The sequence below is a fragment of the Quercus suber genome, unplaced genomic scaffold (genome assembly GCF_002906115.3).
Source record: "Quercus suber isolate HL8 unplaced genomic scaffold, Cork oak 2.0 scaffold_856, whole genome shotgun sequence".
Lineage (NCBI taxonomy): Eukaryota > Viridiplantae > Streptophyta > Magnoliopsida > Fagales > Fagaceae > Quercus > Quercus suber.
This window is the reverse complement of record NW_027070286.1, coordinates 166,657-182,114: the sequence shown is the minus strand read 5'-3', so window position 1 is coordinate 182,114 and position 15,458 is coordinate 166,657. Positions and strand designations below refer to the sequence as shown.

General features: G+C 33.9%; 2 protein-coding genes across 2 annotated transcripts; one reads left to right on the top strand and one right to left on the bottom strand.

Moving 5' to 3' along the window:
• The first annotated feature begins 2,001 nt into the window (after positions 1-2,001).
• On the top strand, positions 2,002-4,780 carry LOC112006658 (uncharacterized). The gene is made up of 2 exons (XM_024038964.2): positions 2,002-2,361; positions 4,435-4,780. Exons 1-2 carry the CDS (start codon positions 2,209-2,211, stop codon positions 4,501-4,503), a joined length of 222 nt encoding a protein of 73 aa, XP_023894732.1. The 5' UTR covers positions 2,002-2,208; the 3' UTR covers positions 4,504-4,780.
• Positions 4,781-7,505: 2,725 nt separating this feature from the next.
• LOC112006655 (protein LEAD-SENSITIVE 1) lies at positions 7,506-11,076 on the bottom strand. Its single transcript, XM_024038959.2, has 2 exons — positions 10,723-11,076; positions 7,506-8,451 (listed from the first exon to the last, which is right to left on the bottom strand). Exons 1-2 carry the CDS (start codon positions 10,814-10,816, stop codon positions 7,781-7,783), a joined length of 765 nt encoding a protein of 254 aa, XP_023894727.1. The 5' UTR covers positions 10,817-11,076; the 3' UTR covers positions 7,506-7,780.
• Positions 11,077-15,458: the final 4,382 nt, after the last annotated feature.

Genomic DNA, 15,458 nt, shown 5'->3' with positions numbered 1-15,458 from the left:
TTATTTCTATTTTGGTCCATTCTTTTTTAATTTTAATGCATGTAGTCCCTAAAATAAAAAAAAAATGTTATCAACTTGGTCCTATCGTCATTTTACTTACGAAAAATAGCATACGTGGCAAACAAAGTGCACAGTTGACACACAAAATGCCTATGTGGCCATTAAAATAATAATAAAATTTGTTATTTGGCATTTAAACAATGCCACATCATCATTTTAAATATTAAAAAAACCACGCCATAATTTTTTTTCTTTTCTTTAATTATTTTAAAATAAAATAAAATTTTAGTTTTTTTTAGAAAGAAATAAAATTTTAGTTATTATTTAAATTTTTAAATAATTATTTTAAACAATTAAAATAATTTTCTTTTCTTTTCATTATTTTGTTGGAAGAACATATTTGTTTACATTCTTTGTATTTTTCCCATGACTGTTCATGTTCATGTTATTCATGTTTTTAGTAAATTAATCCTTCTTTTCTTTGTCTATCTAGTACTTTCGTTATAATCGAATACATCAAATTCAAAACTTAGATCAAACAATAATAACATAAACCAACCCAAATCCATAAATTAACATAAATCAACCAAAATTCAAAATGCAGAATCAACATACACCAACCAAAATTGAACATAGAAACACATCTGCATACTCATATATTTGAACCCAACATACACCAACCAAAATCAAAAGATTTGTATCCTCTTTGTTCACAAAATCAACGCCAATCTCCGAGTTGGAAACCCACTGATCCATTGAAACACAAAATCATATCCAATTTGTAAACTCACCGATCTCCACTATCCTTCAAATCCCACCATTCTCAAACTGGACCTTTGAAATCACAACCCATAAACCCACAAATTTGCCACAAAATCACAACACCAAACCGCCACAAACCCAGATTAACAAAAATCACAACCCATAAACCTACCATTGGAATACACCACCATCTATCTCCACCACCGAGTTGAGAGATAGAGAGATGAAAGCGAGGGACCCACCGATTTGGGAGAGAGACCCATTTATCTAAGAGAGAGAGAGAGAGAGATAAAGGTTTCCAAGTTTAGAGAGGATGAGCTTGAGCTCTTTGGGTTTGGGTTTGAGCAAAATCCAGAGATAGAGAGAGTGGATTGATTAGAGAAAGAAAAGAAACAACCACCGTTGATCGTGGTGGTAACGGAGGCAATGAGCAAAGGAAGCAGACCATGGAGTTAGAGAGAGATCTAAGAGTTTTGGAAGAGAGAGAGAGAGAGAGGTTTGAGGAAAGGTGGGGGAACCGGTTTGATACGGAAGTGTTGAGGTTGAAGTTTTTCTTCTGAACGTGTGAGTGTAAGGATTTTTCGTGTTTGTGAATGGATTTGGTTGCCAAGAAATACTTAATAATATATATATATTTTTAAAATACTATTGATCTACGTTTTGATGTGTTTGGTTATATAGCAAGTACAAGAAAGACAAAGAAAAAAAAAAAGAAAAAGAAAAGAAAGACAAAGAAAAAAAAGAAAAAGAAAATAAGGATTAATTTGCTAGGAATATGAGTCATGTTTTGGAAAGGAACACAAAAAACATGACCATGTTCTTTCGAAAAAAATAATGAAAGGAATAAAAGAAAATTTTAATTATCTTGTTTTATTTAAAAAAATAGAAATTCAAAATTTTTAATTTTTTTTTTCTAATGTGTGTTTTTTATTGGTTTAAATGCTAACATTGACTTTTTAAATATTAATTAAAATTTTTATTATTATTATTTTAATAGCACAATGTTGTACCGTCTACAACGTAGGTAATATCCGTTAATGAGATGAAAATAGAAATTAAAATGGAACGAATTTTCATTTTAAGGACTAAAATCAGCAAAATAAAAATGTAAGTAGTACGATACTAAAATGTAAGTTCCTGGCATTTAAGCCTACTGGTTAAAGTCAAATAATTAAGGAGGAAATAATAATATATGAGGAGGAGCACCATTGCCTGTGAGGCCATATAGTAGGAGCATAGGACAATTTTGAAAAGTAGCAAGCTTTGACCACCAAAACCAATCACCAATCACCAATTACCAAAGCCAAGCCACAGGGGCCAAAAGGCAAATCAGAGAGAGAGAGAGGATTGCGATTGATCATTGAACATTGAACATTTGCAAGCTTCCCTACCTTTCTGTCCTTAAACCATTACCCATACAACATACGACATCGTTTCATAGGTGAAATGGGGAGGCGAGTAGGTGGGACGATGAGGAACAAGGAGGAGTCAGCAATGACTCGTGCGGTGAATGCTGTCTTCGATTTCGTCAGATTCGCTGAGTTTGAGATCCTCTTCTTTCTTTTCTTCTTCATCGCTTTTCTCCTCTTCAAAGATCTTGTCAGTCTCTCTCTCTCTCTCTATGTTCTTTGCAATTTTTAATGTTTTATAATCTTGTCTGTTTTTTGGATGAATCAGATTAAATTTTAATCTAGATTTGTTAAAGTTTGGATTTAAATTGATTGAATTTGTTGTCACGTTAATCTGAGCACAACTTTTTAAATATTGGGTTTATGAATCTTTTGTTGTTCGCTTGAAGGTAAGTTTAGTATCATAGAACAAATAATTGAAACATAGGATCCTGTAAATGCAATGTTGTTGTATATGTAGTTGTACAGAATGTTAGGTGGTCTAGGAGATTACAAGGTCATGAGATGATGAGTGAGTTTGTGGGTTCAATGATGGAATGAAATGGGAAACAATTGCTATGAATTTAAGAGTTTCTAAAAAAAGAAAAGAAAGTGTTGTGACATGGGCTATATAGAAGTGACTTGGTCATAAATGATTGTAGTTGAAATGTGAATGTTTAGACGGATTGGTGAAAATACACACACAAAGATAGGGTGAAAAGTGAGGAAATTTTCCCCTATTGATGAAATGGTAAGGGGAAAGTTGTTTGAGATGATTTGGTCATGTTTAACATTGAGGATGAGTGAGTTGATTCAAGTCGAGGGAATGAAAAAAGAAAAGAAAAGATAGAGGAATACATTAGTACACCCAATAAAATAGAATGGTGGAAGGATTGAGTTGATTGAAGTAATAAAAAAGGATATGTCAATTAAGGAGGTAATAGAGAGTATAACTTTGTATAGAATAGAATGATGAAAAAGAATATATGTGGTCAACCTTGATTAGTTAGTTCAGGATCCAATAGCCAATCACAAAAATTTGGAACTAAGGTTTGGTTGTTATTGGGTGGATTGGTGAAGGACGAGTTGTATGAATTCTATTTTTGGGAAAATTACACATGCACAACGTACCTTGTGGGTCTTGAAACCACAGCCTTATGCTGTATCTTACTCTTAAAAGAGAGGATGTGCTATTTGAGCTAGAGCTTGTTTGCACATGTTGTATAGTTGATTCCATGTAAATTAGATGGAACTTAATTCTGTTGGAGCATGCATCTCTGTTTCTCTTTTCCAACGAATACACTCTTTGCTCCTTATCACTTTAAACCTCAATGTATGGTTATGCCTTCATTCATAGAATTTATACCGTAGACCAAAATCAAAATACCTTGCTTCCTGATCCGCAAATCCAAATGGTAACCTGAGTGATATTCCTCTAGTCTAGTTATTAGTGCCGCAAAATCATGGATTCTTGCTAGTATGGGTGCTGTGGAAGGTTGTTTTGATGTTTTATATCAACCAAATTTCTGGGTGTTGCGAAAGAGAAAATCTATAATAAACATATAAAGGCAGCAGTTTCAGTTGGTCTCTCTTCCTCTCTCCTAATTTTTTTCCCTGTGACTCTCATTCTTTTCTTCTTCCCTCTTTTTCTCCTTCTAGTAGTTATTAGTTCATAGTTACCTTGTTAAAAATATCTCAACCACCATTTCTTTTTTGATAAGCAAGTAACTATTTTTATTAAGACTACAAAAAAAAGTACAGGGGAGGGGAGGTGTACTTAAAAGTGAGAAATCTACTAAAAGTACAACAATCTAGGACCTCAAGAAAATTAGAGGAGTCACAAAGCATGTAAAAATATCTCAACCACCATTTTTAAAATTCAAGGAGATATGATTATGATTACTATTTTTCTTAATAGTGGGGTGTCATTTTCAACTGAAAAGAACTAGGAAGGATTTATCATAGTGCTAGCTATATTGACATTTCCAAATTATATTGCTGAACCTGCAGATTTATTTTCGTTCTAAAACCACCCTTTAAGAAGAAAATGATCATACATGGGTATCTTTACAAGGGTTACCCTTGAAATGCGAATCCTCCTCTTTCCATTTCTCACCTGCTTTCATTATCTTGATGTTTTAATTCATGACTGACATTTCTTGTATGATGAAATTCCTGGTGAAAGCTTATGTTATCTACTTCTCCCTTTCTGCCCCTTCTCCCACTCTCTTGTCTTTTTCTTTGCTTTTTGATTAATTCTAAAAATTGATAAAATCAATTGCAGACATCAAGACCAGAATACAATCAGATTCTTGTAAAGAAGCCTGATGGAGGTGGTTTCTGGCCAAACTAGATGGAGATCTTTTGACATGACGAACATCTTTCATATCTCTCGCGAGAGAAAATTGCTTAGGCAAGTGGTGTTTAAACATCTTTCATATCTGTGTCAATTAAGGAAAATGTGTTGTCAACTCTTGTAATTTCACGGTTCCTACTTCCAATTGTTGCTGTATATGTGTTTTTATTTGTATTTATACGGAATCCATGTGAGACAATTGTCTGTCTAATCTGTTGATAGGGCTTGCAAAATTATTTCAAAAGAAATTAACATTGAGGAACTGTTTCAATAATCTCTCTCTCTCTCTCTCTCTCTCTCTCTCACACACACACAGAGGGGCGGAGCTAGAATTTTAAGAGTAACATAAAATTTATCCAATTTAAGAGTACTACTTAAAAATTATGTGAATTTTTTTTTTTTTGTGGGGGGGGGGGGGGGTGCATACATATATTTTTTAAAATTTTAACTAATTTGAGGGTAATATTTTAATTATTGAAAATTTTGGGGAGGTCATGACCCCCACAACTCATTGAGTAGTTCCGTCCCTGCTCGTACACATGCCGCATTCCTTAATGACTGTTTGTCTAGACAGCCTTGTGGTTGGGATGAGGTGGTTGTAAAATGTAGAAGCTAAAACTAGACTTGATCATGCATTACAATATGCCCAACATAATGTCTTGCCTATTATTTTATTATAGCATACCACTTTACATAATATTATATCCAACTTTATCTATTATATCATATCAATTTACATAATGTCTGGGTTTTTATTTTATTTTTCCCTTTCCTCTGTTTTATTGGCCTATTTATTAAGTTTTGGGTGTTTTTATTAGTATTGTGAGATAATGTTATTGTTGTTATTATTATTATTATTATATAATACTGTGATTTTGTTGTCATCTCCATTTGCGTAATGCCATGTTTGCATTGATTCATGTACTTATGTACGGCCATGAATGTCTAAAGCACCCTTTTTCAATATTCTATTTTGTTCTATCCATAATCTCAAATCTCAAGCCTGTCATTTGATAGGCAAGACCAGTCTTGTTGCTTAGCTGACAAACACGCCAAGGTAATTATTAAGTACTTTTAGAGTATCATAAATGCGTATTTTCTCATCTTACATATAACTGTGAGTTTCACTAATTAAATTTATAGTGGGACTCGCAATTCATGTGAGATAGGAGAATTTGCATTTATGGTATTCTCGGACTTGGAATATTCAATAATTTTCCTACACGCCAAACTTTGTTATTTTCATAATTTATTCCTTTTAATTTACTTGATTTTCTTAGTGATCGAAAAGATATCATATGCAGCTAAGGCTGTCCAAACCTATTCGAAAACACGACCCATCCGAAGAAACTGACTAGATCCGATCTGAGATTGATCGACCCGACTACTCCGACAGTCGGTCGCGGGTCTTCTCCGCTAGAAACTGACCCTGGCAGGTCAGTTTCGGTTTCCCTCCCCCAAAACCCGTAAAACTCAAACTGTCCGACAAAAACCTAGATTCTGACGAAAAATTTCCAAATTCTGGTGAAAAAACCCAGATTTCGGTGAAAATTTTCCAGATCTCGGTGAAAAGGCCCAAATTCTAGCGATATTTCAAGTAGATCCGGTGAGATTTTGATCAGATCTAGCAAAATCTCATAGATTCCAATGAGATTTTCGTTGGATCTAGGTTTTTCTCGCCGTTTTTTCAAATCTATGACGTCGACTGACTCGTCTGTCACTTGTTGAAGGTCTGATTCGCCCGACCCGTCTACTTTGGTGGTCGGTGGCAGGTGAGATTTTGCTCCACCTGATTTTGTCGGGTTGGTTCTGGGTTGGGCACAAACCTGACTTGGATTGACCTATGAACACCTCAAATGTCCTTAACAATTTAATGGATAAAACTCTGTTAGATTAATAAGTGTTTAGAAGTGTCAAAAATAAGGTAGTCGATACCGTACCGAAACCGGCTAGTATGTACTGTACTGGTATCGAAACGCCAATGTTTCATACTGGTTTAAATGCCGGATATATCGGCTATGTACTGAGTGTACCTGCCGATTTCGGTTGTACAGGCTAGTATAGGAAAAAAGCTTTATTTTGTTTTTTATTTTTTTTATAATTTTTGTAAGCTTTAGTAACTTACTTGCATTAACTTATTAGTATTATTTGTTTTCTTAGTATGCAGTAAACAATTAAGCTTTCTGGTTTTATTTTTATTTTTTTATTTTTTTTATGCTAAAGTCTAAAACCATGAATAATTTATTTCGAATTTAGGTAATGTTTTATGATAAACTTTTATATTTATTATACAATATATATATATATATATATAAAATAACGGTAAACTCGAAACAATACACTATATTGACTGATACCGAAATATATCATTTCATTAGTCAAATCGGTACAGCTCTGATACAAGATTGACTCCCTTGGTTAAAAATCACAAATAAGAAATGTCTTAAACAAGCCCGACGAGTTTATTCTCGATCTGTATGACCTCAAATTGTTAGTTTCGACCCTTCAAAAACTTTTTCTGATGGGCATGTCAAATAGTATATTCTTTCCAGCAAACATTACACCTTCATACAATTTATGAATTCACTACATAATAAAAGCTACTTTGTTTTACCTTTAAGGCTTTAAGTAAATAAAAGTTTGTTCCAAAACTGCCATAAGCACAAGCTCAAGTTGATTGGGTGATACATTTTTTACCGTGCACTCAAGAATCAACCCACTGTCTGTAATCCTCAAACTGAATATACAAGCAGCAAAACAAGTTGCTCTCTCTTTGCATGAATTTTTTTTTTTTTTTTTTGATAAGCAAATTATTATTTGTGGACCAACATTAGAGAAAAACTTTCTTTTATAACTGGGTTTTGTTGTTCCGCGTTAGATTGCTTGAAAAATAAATAATCTTTACCCGTATGAAACCCCAGATGGGAAGAGAAGAATGCATAGAAACTGCAGAGCTGCTAGCAGCAAAATTGAAAGTAAAAGAGGTAAACTAAATTACATACCACATAAAATTGAATATATTGTGGATCTTAACAGTCATGGTTATTCGAAAAACATCAAATAAGTCGTTAAAGAGGTAAACCAAATTACATACCTCAGAAAATTGAATATATTGTATAATTAAAAATAGTCAATTGTTTAAATGGAGAACCCATTTACCCATTCACAATCACAAGAATAAACAATGGCTAGCAAAAGCAAACTGTCCTAAATTGCCACCATAATAACCAAATTCCTGCAAACCACACATATAACTCCTGCCCATGTCAAAAGACTAGTCTGCCTTGGCCATCTCAGTTACAGCCTCTGACTCATCTGAGACAGCACGGGAAACAAGTATCTCCACTGGAACTTTTTTGACATCACGCCGGACTCCCATATCAGAAACCAAACGGCTGAAACAATACATGCCATAACCTACAGCTGCCAGACCACTAAAACTGGTAGTCAGAAATCGAAGTGGCGAAGAAAGGATTGCACTAGCAGCAGCAAGAATGGATGCTGCCTGCCCACTCCGGCCCACACTAATGGAAGTATACACAAGCAGGCCTGTTTTGCAGTATATTGCAAAGTCTTCACAGTTGTTCCTGAAAATATCATAGTAACCAAAACCATTCTGTAGGAGATATGAAGCACGGTGAATAACTTCTTCAGGTGAGTCTGAAGAAGCAAGAGTGCAGGTACCTCCACGAGCTTTGGCAATAAAGAGAGCTGGGGAGACACTATACTCAAAGATGTAGAGTTCTCCTCCGGAAAGGAAACAATCCATACAGGAAGAGATGACTCCATCAAGCCTTGATTGATCACCACATCTTGGGCATGGATTGTCTGAAGGACGAGAAGGTGATGAGCTCACAATGATGCGGTCTAAAAAATTTCCTATTCCAATTTCCTGGCCTCCTCCCCGAGTAAAGTGGATAACATTTCCCTCACCAACATATATCCCTGTTGTAAAAGAGTAGAAAGGTTGGCAAAGTCATACTACCAATCAAGTTCAAGATTCATATACAAAACCAAGAAAGATCCTCATTATATCTAATAGAGTGAACTTTTAAGACGTTAATAAGTGAAAAATAAAATAAAGATGTAAAAGCCAAAAAATTAAAAGGAATATAAACTGGTTAAGTGTAATTCTATACCAGCCATTTTATTTGGTCTAATATCTGGTTTGTCCCCAATTTTCATTGAAAAATTGTCACTTGGAGACTCATGTCTTTCTCCCAACATAATGAGGATATGCATGTAGGAGTGCCCTCAACATTTTGGGGGGGGGGGGGGGGGGGAGGGTGTTGGTGTTTAAAGTGTTTGTGCTTCTTAGTATAGAATTCAAAAGCAAGCTTTTGTTTTAGAAGCTTGCAACTGCAGCAACTCTGAACTATGTTTCGTGGAACTTGGAGAGTATTTATCACTAAATCCTTTAGTTATTGGCCTCTGCCAGTGAAATCACCTTTTATGTAGAGGCTCAGGGGATGCAACGACAATACAAAAGTATGAAAGAGAACCAAATCTAAGAATAGAAATCAAAATGAAAAGAATCCACAGAATTGGGAAAAGAAAAATGAGATTTAGGGGCAGAATCTTTCACCCACTCATAATTATGGGTGCTACCGCAGGTTATCATAAAAAAGTTGCTTCTTGTACTCATTCTTTCCAAATTTTACAATCTACAACCTCAAATTCTTAGTTATAGTCAATAAATGAACATGTTACTGTTTAATAACCATGCATTATATGGCATAAGAAAAACTGACCTAAAGACTCATGTTTTTATACAGTTATTGGGGAAAAAGGATTAATTGCCAATCTCATTAACATAAATCTCCCAGAAGAATCACTACCCTCCAATCTTATTAGTAAGAATTATTAGGTTTAAATAAAAAAAGGCCAATGGAACATATTTTCTTGCTCCAATCATTTGTATCCCCTAGCCCAACCTCCCCCATCTGCATGACATGCATAAGCCGCTGATAAAGCATAATGGGTATTTTTCTTGTAAAACCTAACTCTCTTTTTTATCAATTTCAAACATGTCAGTGTATCTGCTTACTATCAATCTTTATACTCCCTAGATTACCATTCTACATCTAATTCTTGACACAAATTATTTTGCTTGGAAAGGCATATGGGCATTGTTCAAGCAAAGCATTATTACTCCCTTTCTAATCAATTTATCAAAAAATTATAATGTCAACAAACAATGAACTGAGAAAGAGCTAGTCTTGTATATGTTGAACTCATCCCCATCAAAGTAGATATCAGTATGATGATACTGATCATTGGATATTCTAATCTACATATATTAACTTGTGATAAATTACCACTTAACCCAAAACTTGAAGCTGATAGGAAACAGTGAATTTAATTACTTAACCATTAGTCTAACACCCTCCTCACATGTGCGGCCCAATCTCTCCCTCAATAAGTGTGATCCAACATGTGGGATTTTTTAATTTTAATAACCATAAGTCAAACAACTTGTAACAAGTCAACTTCAGGAAGGAGGAAAGTATCTTAGTTGTTTTTACTTGAAATTACTAAAATTGTACAACACATACATCAAGCAAACTAAAAATCAATTCTTGCTGTAGAAAACAATTTCCAACAAAAGGCAATCACGTTCATTCAATCAAACACAAAGAACCTTGAACTGTTAGTATAACTAGATAAAGGTAATTAAGCATTGATTAGGAATTCAACATCGAAATCAACCCCCAATAGTTCAGCTATAAGTCTAATCCAACGAAAGTATTAATTTGAGGGCCAACTCCAAGAGCCTCTAATACCCACTCAAAGATGCACAACACAACAGGACTCCCAAGTGAAAAAGACAGAACACATTGAACATATAACACCTAATTGAATGGAGCCAAATAAATGTTCATTAATCTTAAAATAGTTACGTTTTTTTGTTCTTTCCTGAAATAATGGAGATTTGGGTCCCACAAGCCCAGCTTCAAAAAATAGAAAACTAAAATCCCATCAAAGTTTGTGAGATGGGTTTGTGAACTAATATGTCCACATTCACACAAATCAAACGGGAAAGATGAGAAAACATATAATGATGTTTGTTAGCACAAAAATAAACAAAAAGACAACAAAACTGATCCTATTATGTATATGGGTATTGAAGCAAATGCAAGAAAAGTTACTACCAGATCATAGTAATGATCGAGATAGAGAGAGAACTGAAAAAGAGGAAGGAAATAGAAAAGGCACCGTGGTGGGCATAGATATAGGCGTGTCTCCAAGAGTAGATATGATCTCCAGGTTTTAGATTCTCCCTCTCGATCTTATTCGACAGCAATCCCATTTTGCTTTGATCTTTCTTACTCTGCTCTGCTCTGCAACTGTGTATATCAAATTTGTTTGGAAAAGTCAAAGAAAGAATTGAAGAGAGAGGGCCCCACTACTAGTCCCCATTTGAGAGTGAAGGAGAAAGGTAGAGGAGACAAGGAGAGGGAGGGAGGAGGAGGAGGAGGATGAGGGGGCGATTCTACGCTACTCGGTTGTCCAATGTAATCGCTTCCTTCACCTCAAAGTCAAAGGAATAAAAGGATTTCCTTTTCTTTATTTTATTCCACCCCACCACGTAAAAGTAACGCTCAGTTCCGCTTCTTCTTTTTTTCTTTCCTTTTTTGTTTTTTTTTTTTTTTTTTTGTTTTTACTAATACACTTTATGTTTTTAAATTTTGATTTTCACCCCCAAAATTTAAAATAAAATTACAAGTTAATCCTTTTAAAGTTTTCTATTCTATTGATTTGTTGTTGATAAAGCGATTGCTTACATAACCGAACGCGTATTCAACACTAATGTTCATCAAAAAAACGTATACAATGCTAATGTGACGTTATACAAATAGGATATGACCTTATATAAATCTAACATAAAGTATATGAGAGTGACAAAGATTGTGAATATCTTAAGAACGATTTCATTATTTTTTTGGTATTGCGACTTCAAGGTTTGATTTGGATCAAACTTACGTGAATTGATGAGATTATGTTAATTACTTTTTACTTAAATACATTCTATTAATTTTCATTACATTCCATTTTTTTATGAACTCCCAAACGAAACTTAAATTAATGAATGTATATTTGGAGTTAAATAATGGAAAAAAAAATGCATAATAATAATAATAATTAAAAAAATAGATAATTTCATTGATTGAATTTATATCTTATTGAATATAAAAAATAAAATTACATTACTTTTGATTCTAGATATAATTTAAGAAAAACATACATCTTTGTTTCTTTAATACACTCTTAAAAAAAAGAAGAAGATGAAAATTACATACCTAAAACCATTGATCTAAGATTAGAGATTAAGTTACAAAATGAAAGATGTTAGACACACACTCTGCTTGATGCAATCAATCTTCAAACGTAAGGTGGCCAACGTTATTATTATTATTATTATTATTATTTTGAGGAATATAAATGTTCACGTCATGTTATATTATGATTATCAATTCATCCGGTATGTCAAAAAAAAAAAGAAAAAGAAAAATAGTATGTCATTTTCAAAACAAATAATTGGATCTAACATCTACGGTTTTGAAAAAAAAAAAGAGAGGAATTCTTAGGCATATATTGTAGGTTGTGCTTTCTGCATCATACTCCTCAGATTGGAGAAAACTCAAACTCAAAGTTTTGAAGTGTTTACGAATAAGAACTCTTATACTTGATAATTTTAGTTACTTTTGAAGTAGACATGGCTGCATTAAGAACAAAGAAGTCTTTTATATCTTCATATTAAACGTGTCTGGAATGGTTTCTCAAAAAAAAAAAAAAAAACGTGTCTGGAATGGTAAAATTAATGGCTCGATAAATGATGCAGTGTCTTATCTTTCTCTATATATAGTAAGCACAATAGTATCAAGTTTTCCACTTCATCCATCATGGAGGGTTAATGACTAATGAGTGGCATAGGCATCAAATGCAACCCTCATATCATGTGCACCCTTTAAATTTTTGCTCTCGTTGAATTTTCACCTCATTAAATAGTGACTCTACAAAAGACTGAATTGGGTCAACCACAAACGGTATAGGCTTTACTATCAAGTCTACATATGTTGTCCCTAGTATTTCTTTTTCAGCACAAAGTTTTGGTGCCTCAACATTATTGTCTCTCATGTTTTTCAAGATTATTGGTAGTTTTTCGATGAAAGCCATTATTTTGTCTAGTTGAGCAATATTCCTGGCAGTTGGATTGACTTAAGGCTAGAAACTGTGCGAATGCTCATTTCAACTTCTTCAAATTGTGCAACATAGCCAATAGCAAGTCTATCCCACTGACTTAGATTGTTTCTTCGATCTAAAGGTCACGTTGATAGGATTTTGGGAAATATCCCATTTGGTAAGACTAGATAACATATTTTTCTTTCTTTCATGTCTTCTCAATCATCTATGGCCAGTTTGTTTTTTCTAATGCAAAGTTTTGATAAGACAGAAAACATAGTTTTTTTCTTTCATTTCTTTGAAAACGGTTGTGGTAGTTTTGTCCTTTTGAAGGAGAAGGTTTTCAATAATGAAAAATATTTAGGTATTTTCAGAGTATAGCAAATAATATTCTCTCTTCTCATATTCATAGTAGTCTACTATGCAGTGGTGGAGCCAAGAATTTATATTTGGGGGGGCATATATAATTTTTTTTTTTGGTGTATATTAAATCTAAAATAGTAACGTACAATCAATGGAGTCAATTTTGTACCAAAGGTTATTTCGGTTTAGTTGTAGGAACGATATATTTTGATACTGGTCAATACCAGTGTACTGTTTCGAAATTACCGTTATATATATGTGTGTGTGTATATATATATATATATATTCAATTCGAAAATCATGATAAATTATTAAGAGTTTTTAAAAACATAAACCTTCATTACTTTTTTTTTAATGTGAATAAACTCTTAATTACTTTTTCATACTATCTTAATCATATTTATTTTTAAAAAACTGTATACGTTGACCCATTAATCTAACGAATAAAAATAATAATGAATATAGTTTAAAAGCATCACCAAAATAAACATGAATTAAAGAATAAAATATTACACTTACTGGTCTAGAACCACAGATGAGTTAAAAAGTAAAAATGTACTAAAAAAACCCTTCACACCTAGAAATTACTTGCACCTATGACCTACCCATTTTATCTAGCTGACACAAGCAAACAAAAGAAGCAAAGTGACATAAAAAAGTAAGAAATGTCATTCGAAGGTGTTGGAACCAAGACAAGGTTTGGAAACAAAAGTATAAAAGTTAAAGCTTGATAAAAGAACAAGAAGAAGAAGCAACAGCACTAATTGATCACGAAGAAGACGATCTACAGTTAACGAAGAAACAACAGTAGAGGTTGACAAAGAAGATACAGTAAGAGCCGACCAAGAAGAAACAACCATGGTTGACAAACAAGAAACAACAACGACAAACGAAACATGCTATTTTTTCAAAAATTTGGGGGGGGGGGGAGGGGAAGGCCCCTTTCAGTCTTCATATGGCTCTGCCATTGCCACTATGAATATGAGAGAAGGGAATATTATTTATTATAATCTGAGAATACTTAAGAATTACTCTTCAATAATGTACCAATAGACCCTAACTCCACCTATCAATATTATCTTAGCAAACCTAACATTCTTTATAAGGTTGAATTTAATCAATCATCTTGTTGGCTTTATTCCGTACCAATTTGCTTGTATTTCAGCATTTAAAAATCCTGTATTTAGGTGAAATTCATGTAAGGGTAGTGAGCGAGAGAGTGTGAAGAAATGCTCAAGAAAGTGCAAGAATGCAGGGCTTCACGGCTAGGACCTGCGGGTGACTCGTGACTGGCAAGCCGCCAAATTCAGCACATGAGTGAAGCGTGCGAGAAGATGAACAGTCGCGCTAGCTGGAGCACTACAGGACAAAAAATCCAACCTGGCTGTTCTGTTAGCTTGCGGCTTGAACTTGCGACTCAGCCAAGTTGCGAGGACAAGCCGCCAACCAGCTTTGTTTTGAAAAACCTAACTCTTCGCATTCCTATCTCATTCTAGTATAAATAGCCCTTAAACTCACGAAATGTACAGAACTTCCAAAGAGTATTTTGAGAGAGAAACCCTAGAGAAAAACAAGATTACCTCATCTATAATCTTCACAAAGAGACTTTTCAAATTCTTCTACTGTCACCCTCTTCATTGATATATTCTTGAAAGGTTCCTAACCAAATCATTTTCTCACCATACCTACGTTTGTGAGAAGGTCTTTTGGTGCTAAGGGAAGCAGTTTGGAAGGGACCAATAGTTATTGGTTGATGTTATGGACTATAGCGAAATCCGTAAGCTAGAGAAGAAAAAGTTCGGTGCAACCTCATTGGAGCAAGAAGTTTGGAAGGTTTAGGTACTTAAGTAGATTAGGCTTGAAGGGTTTATTGCTGTTCATGTATCTCAACTACATTTTCTACTGGATTATTGATCGCTTGGAGGGCGGCGGAGAGGTTTTATACCGACGGTTTCGGTTTCTTCTTCGATAACACATCGCCGTGTTGTCTTTGTATTTGCATCTCTCTTTCCTTAATCTTTACCATTTAATTTCTGTTGTAAATGTGATTTTAAATTGGTTTAGATTGTTTATCAATTTTGTCATTTGCTTATGTTCATGTTTCGCACATTTATTGTTTGATAATAAGCTTGAATTGATATTTTGTAATTTAAGGTCTAAACCTTCATAGTGTTTTCAATACTATTTGAACTTTTAATTGGTATCAGAGCAGATACACTTATTGTAGTTTAAATACCTAAGTGTGATCCTTGACCCCTTGTGTTTATTTGCCACAGATTGTGCTTTGTATGCCTCTCTGTATGATTTGGTTGATGATAAATGTAGCATGTCACGTGTTTGTGAAAATGCCTCCGTGAGTGATAATCCTCATAATTTTGGTGTTATGTTACATGAATTTTTGGATG